The 6180-nt window shown below is 47.7% G+C and overlaps 1 protein-coding gene across 1 annotated transcript; it reads left to right on the forward strand.

The window, feature by feature from the left end:
• Positions 1-310: 310 nt before the first annotated feature.
• On the forward strand, positions 311-4473 carry LOC115127453 (leucine-rich repeat-containing protein 10B-like). The gene has a single exon (XM_029657076.2). The coding sequence runs from the start codon at positions 1980-1982 to the stop codon at positions 3192-3194; it is 1215 nt and encodes a 404-aa protein (XP_029512936.1). The 5' UTR covers positions 311-1979; the 3' UTR covers positions 3195-4473.
• The last annotated feature ends 1707 nt before the right edge of the window (positions 4474-6180 follow it).

The following is a 6180-nucleotide window of genomic DNA, read 5'->3' on the forward strand; positions in this document are numbered from 1 at the left end:
GAAGCGTAGGCTATTATGTAAATCCTGTGTCAATTACAGACTTTATCTGGGAATATTTTATAGCCTGCTATGTGCCAATCTTTAACTCTTAATTATACTAGATCACATCAGTGGTCCCTCTCATCACTCTTTTCTCCTTTCTGTCCCCTCTTTATTTCTCTTCAATCACTCTCTCTCCCTATTTTCCTCCCCCACTCTCTCATCCATCTCCTCTGCTCCCTCCCCTCTCTCTCTCTCTCTCTCTCTTCCCCTGTCTCTCTCTCTTCCCTGTCTCTCTCCCCTGCCCCCTCTTTCCCTCTCCCTCTCTAACCATGTGATGTACGTGTTTGACAATGCTCTCTCGTGTCCCTCTGTTTCGGTTGCTAGGGATGGGAGACAGTCCTAGGCAACGTAGTACGCAAATCTCCAGCCGAGACGCGAGAAACCGGATAACGTACATTAGTTTGAGATATCAGTGAGGCGACAGCGAAGAGCGGACCGAGTGACCCGCGCGTAACCGATAGTTTTCATAGTAGCCAAATTGACAATTCTCCATTTTGTATACAGGCGAACGGTCTAGTGACTTTGGGCAGCAAGATGACGACATTAACGATAGCCCGAAATGCGCTAAGTGCGCAACCGTCATCACCAAAGCAAGAGTGAGTGATCACCAAAGTGGACTTCCTTTTTTCGCTCTTTCACTTTGCCGCTGGCCAGGTCAACACATCACCACACAGCTGCGTAGCCGCCTGCGCGTCAAGCTGGGCTCCGACTCGCTCTCTCGCTCGACCGACTGAACATACAGTCATCACGGAAAAAAAGGACATCTAACGCGAACGTATCCACTTTTTTGGGGGGGGGTGTAATTCTTGTTCTGCGTTCTCGCATCATAAGATCAGTGGAACAGGTGACACTGACATCTGCTCCGTCTGTCGAGCAGAATTCAAGCTCATATGGAAAGTAAAATGAAATGTCTAAAGCCTGCGGTTGTCGTCTGTCACACTGGGCTGAGAACATATCGACTGAAAACTTCCATGGAGTAAAGTAGCCGACAGTAAAGACGCGGACAGCATCCAAATGAACATATGATACCCAAATGGCAAGTCTGCTTCTGTTGGAAGTTTGTGGAGCCATTTGATCTGTTCTGGGAAGACATTTATCGTCTTATTTACATTGGTTGACTGCTCTGGCTGACTCCAAACAGACACGAAGAGACTATGTTTTATCATCAACATTCAGCTTAATATTGTTGAGTTAAATTATTATGATTATTATTATTAGTATCACTTCTTCAAACACTACTGCTTTTTGGTTGTTGTTGTTAATAAGCTTCTAATTGGCTTATCCATCCCCCCACCTCTCCCTTTCAACTGTTCTCCAGGTCCTGTAAATGACAATGTGTTCTCTGTCAACTTACCTGCAAAAATAAGGGTAAACATTTTTTTTTTTTACAATTACAAATCCATCAATATTATTGTAATGTGTCGATGTCAGTTGACACTTCATCTAATGTGGGGCAGTCAGACAGTGCCACTTCTAGTACCATGTGTTGGTCTGTGGCTGCTGAGCTAGCAGAGAGCAATCACTGGCCTGTTAAGGAACACAATGCCCCCTGTTGCTGCGGGTCCTGCCACTGGATCCTTTCTCACCAGTTCAGAGTAGGAGCCTCCGACCGGGCTGACCAGCACCAGCCTCAGTTCAGAGTAGGAGCCTCCGACCGGGCTGACCAGTCTAAGAACCAGCGTCAGCCCCAGCCAGACCAGCCTCGGACACAGACACGACCAGCCTCAGAACCAGCCTCAGACAGGTCTTCAGACACTGTCCTGTCCTGACCAGCTTCAGCCTCAACCCCAGCCATTGTTGCAGCTTCGGTCTCAGTTCCAACCCCAGTCTCAGACAAGGCTTCCGCCTCATCCCCTGATTCCATCCTGACTCAGCCAGTATCCAACGGCAGGCTGCCGGGCCACGGGTGTAGCAACGGGCGTAGCAACGGGCACGGCATGGGCAACTCCTCCAGGAAGGAAGAGGACGAGGAAGAGGGGGATGGGGAGAAAGTGAAAGTAATGGAGGAGGAGAAGAGGAGGAGGAAGAAGAAGAAAGAGGAGGAGATGGAGGACGATGAGCTTCCCCTAGGGGTGGAGGAGATGCTGGCGAGCGGAGATCCCGTTTTGGACCTGAGCTATAAGAAGTTTCGCAGGTTGCCCGGTGTGGTCTGTGGGCTACGTCACCTGGAGAAGCTGTATGTGTGTGGTAACAGCCTGCGGACCCTTCCGGAGAACATCGTCCAACTGAAGGGCCTCCGCATCCTGGCTCTAGACTTTAACAAGATGGAGGACGTCCCGTTGGCCATCTGCCAGCTCCGTAACCTGACACGTCTCTACCTGGGCTCCAACCGCCTGATATCTCTCCCTCCAGAGCTACGCAACCTTCAGAGCCTTCGTTGCCTCTGGATGGAGAGCAACTACTTCACGTGCTTCCCCCGCCAGCTCTACGACTTACCCCACCTCAGGTCCCTCCAGATGGGGGACAACAGGCTACGGACACTGCCCCCGGACCTGTGGCGCATGGAGGCCCTGCGGGGACTGTGGCTCTACGGAAACCGTTTCACCGAGTTCCCCCGTGTCTTACTCCGCATGGTGGATCTGGAGATCTTAGACCTGGACAAGAACAAGATCGAGGTGTTCCCTAATCTGAGCCGGCTCCCCGCCCTCCGCCTCTTCTCCTACGACCACAACCCTGTGGAGGGGCCTCCTGGTGTGGGGGAGGAGGTGCTGCTGGTTGGGGAGGGGGCCCAGGAGGAGCTCCAGGAACGGGCAGACAGGAAGGCTAAGAAGGAGCAGGATGTGAGGGATGCGGAAGAGGCTGCGCTGGCCGGGGATGGGCCTGTGATCCAAGGCATTCTAAAGACGGCCAAACAGAACAGCGCATCGCACGCTGGGCACAAGTACAACGAGGTGGTAACCGTGGCGATGCCCCTAACCGAGGAAGAGAGGAGGAAGGAGGAGATGGAGGCGGAGTTAGAGAGGGCGTTGAACGACTACGGGGCGGGGCTTGAGTATGACCTGGAGGGGATAGAATATGACAAGGAGGAGCTTATATGTGAAGGGGAGGGGTATGAGGTTGGGGATTTGGAGTACGAACGAGGAGATATGGACTATGAGTATGAGGAGGGGGAGGAGCTAGAGGAACCAGGAAGACAAGGGGGCCGGCATTGATGACTGACTGATTAAAGGCTCTGAGTCCTTCCCTCCAAAGTCTAGACTTGTTTGACCTTGCAGCAGACATTGCAGACTACTGACTGATCTACAAGCCACCTTGCATCATAAATAACTACTTAGAATTATTTGTAGATCAGTCAGTCACAATTTACCAACAATGCATCACAGATTCGATGCTCTCAGACACAGCCTCTCACCCCTCCCCTTCCTAAACCTAGGACCCCTCCCCTTCCTAAACCTAGGACCCCTCCCTTCCTAAACCTAGGACCCCTCCCTTTCCTAAACCTAGGACCCCTCCCCTTCCTAAACCTAGGACCCCTCCCCTTCCTAAACCTAGGACCCCTCCCCTTCCTAAACCTAGGACCCCTCCCCTTCCTAAACATAGGACCCCTCCCCTTCCTAAACCTAGGACCCCTCCCCTTCCTAAACCTAGGACCCCACCCCTTCCTAAACATGGGACCCCTCCCCTTCCTAAACCTAGGACCCCTTCCCTTCCTAAGATTCTGACTACTTGACAGCTTCCTGATTTGCACTAGGAGGTGATATGAGAACTAAGTGGACAATATAAGGAAAACACCAGGATTAATAGCCTATGTTAGTTAGTTAATTATCCATTCAAGTGGATTCTAATATTGTTCTTCTGCCTTTCTAGGCTAGACCTTTTTATGACAACGCTCCAGCTGTCATGACAACGCTCCAGCTGTCATGACAACGCCCAACCAGAGGGTTGTTTAACTTAGTAAATCCTGTGTGAAATGAATGAATGACTAGCCTCCTGAGCCTGTTGCTATAATATGTGACTTTGACATTCTCTGTCCGTAGTTAGAAGTAGAGCAGGGCTGAGCCACTAAATAACTAAGACATTAGATGTTTTTAAAAACTGACCTGAAGACAGATCCATATGCACTGCACATTGTGGAGATGATGGCAGGCAGCGGCGTCTTTGCCAACTCGGCAAATTGGCAAGTCAGAGCAGGACTCCGGTGACGCTGTATGTGTGTGTCTGCATTGAGTAAGTGTGTGTGTGTTTGAGTGGTTGTGTGTGTGTGTGTGTGTTTGAGTGGTTGTGTGTGTGTGTGTGTGTGTGTGTGTGTGTGTGTGTTTGAGTGGTGGTGTGTGAATGCGGACACGCAAGTGTGTATATATGGGTGCGTGTGTGAACGTGTACACGTTTTGAGTGTGTGTATTTTGAAGTGGGGAGGGGTAAACTTATTACCTTTGTAATGTGATATAGTTTGTTTTTGTTTAAACCCATTATGTGTATAAAGGAAATCTAATCTTGCCTCATTAAATAATGATTGAGTTTATCGGGTTGGACTGAATCATTCATACACAGGGAGACCGAGGCTGTGTTCACCAGGCCTCTCGGGAGTCTGGTACAACTCAGGTGGTTTAGGTTTACGATGATGTTCAGACAATATCTGAGCCAGGAGCTAAGTCTACTGTACATCAAATCAAATAACGATTGTATTAGTCACATGTGCCGAATACAACCGGTGTAGTAAACCATACAGTGAAATGCTGAATACAGCAGGTGTAGTAGACCTTACAGTAAAATGCCGAATACAACAGGTGTAGTAGACCTTACAGTGAAATGCTGAATACAACAGGTGTAGTAGACCTTACAGTGAAATGCTGAATACAACAGGTGTAGTAGACCTTACAGTAAAATGCCGAATACAACAGGTGTAGTAGACCTTACAGTGAAATGCTGAATACAACCGGTGTAGTAGACCTTACAGTAAAATGCTGAATACAACAGGTGTAGTAGACCTCACAGTGAAATGCTGAATACAACAGGTGTAGTAGACCTTACAGTGAAATGCTGAATACAACAGGTGTAGTAGACCTTACAGTGAAATGCTGAATACAGCAGGTGTAGTAGACCTCACAGTGAAATGCTGAATACAACAGGTGTAGTAGACCTTACAGTGAAATGCTGAATACAACAGGTGTAGTAGACCGTACAGTGAAATGCTGAATACAACAGGTGTAGTAGACCTTACAGTGAAATGCTGAATACAACAGGTGTAGTAGACCTTACAGTGAAATGCTGAATACAACAGGTGTAGTAGACCTTACAGTGAAATGCTGAATACAACAGGTGTAGTAGACCTCACAGTGAAATGCTTAATACAACAGGTGTAGTAGACCTTACAGTGAAATGCTGAATACAACAGGTGTAGTAGACCTTACAGTGAAATGCTGAATACAACAGGTGTAGTAAACCTTACAGTAAAATGCTGACTACAACAGGTGTAGTAGACCTTACAGTAAAATGCAGAATACAACAGGTGTAGTAGACCTTACAGTGAAATGCCGAATACAACAGGTGTAGTAGACCTTACAGTGAAATGCTGAATACAGCAGGTGTAGTAGACCTTACAGTGAAATGCTGAATACAACAGGTGTAGTAGACCTTACCGTGAAATGCTGAATACAACAGGTGTAGTAGACCTCACAGTGAAATGCTGAATACAACAGGTGTAGTAGACCTTACAGTGAAATGCTGAATACAACAGGTGTAGTAGACCTTACAGTGAAATGCTGAATACAACAGGTGTAGTAGACCTCACAGTGAACTGCTGAATACAACAGGTGTAGTAGACCTCACAGTGAACTGCTGAATACAACAGGTGTAGTAGACCTTACAGTGAAATGCTGAATACAACAGGTGTAGTAGACCTTACAGTGAAATGCTGAATACAACAGGTGTAGTAGACCACAGTGAAATGCTGAATACAACAGGTGTAGTAGACCACAGTGAAATGCTGAATACAACAGGTGTAGTAGACCTTACAGTGAAATGCTGAATACAACAGGTGTAGTAGACCTTACAGTGAAATGCTGAATAGAACAGGTGTAGTAGACCTTACAGTGAAATGCTGAATACAACAGGTGTAGTAAACCTCACAGTGAAATGCTGAATACAACAGGTGTAGTAGACCTTACAGTGAAATGCTGAATACAACAGGTGTAGTAG

This window comes from Oncorhynchus nerka, linkage group LG9a (assembly GCF_034236695.1).
Source record: "Oncorhynchus nerka isolate Pitt River linkage group LG9a, Oner_Uvic_2.0, whole genome shotgun sequence".
NCBI lineage: Eukaryota > Metazoa > Chordata > Actinopteri > Salmoniformes > Salmonidae > Oncorhynchus > Oncorhynchus nerka.

Excerpts from the sequence above, each read along its gene's own strand:
- LOC115127453 (XM_029657076.2), top strand. The coding sequence starts at position 1,980 with ATGGGCAACTCCTCCAGGAAGGAAGAGGACGAGGAAGAGGGGGATGGG.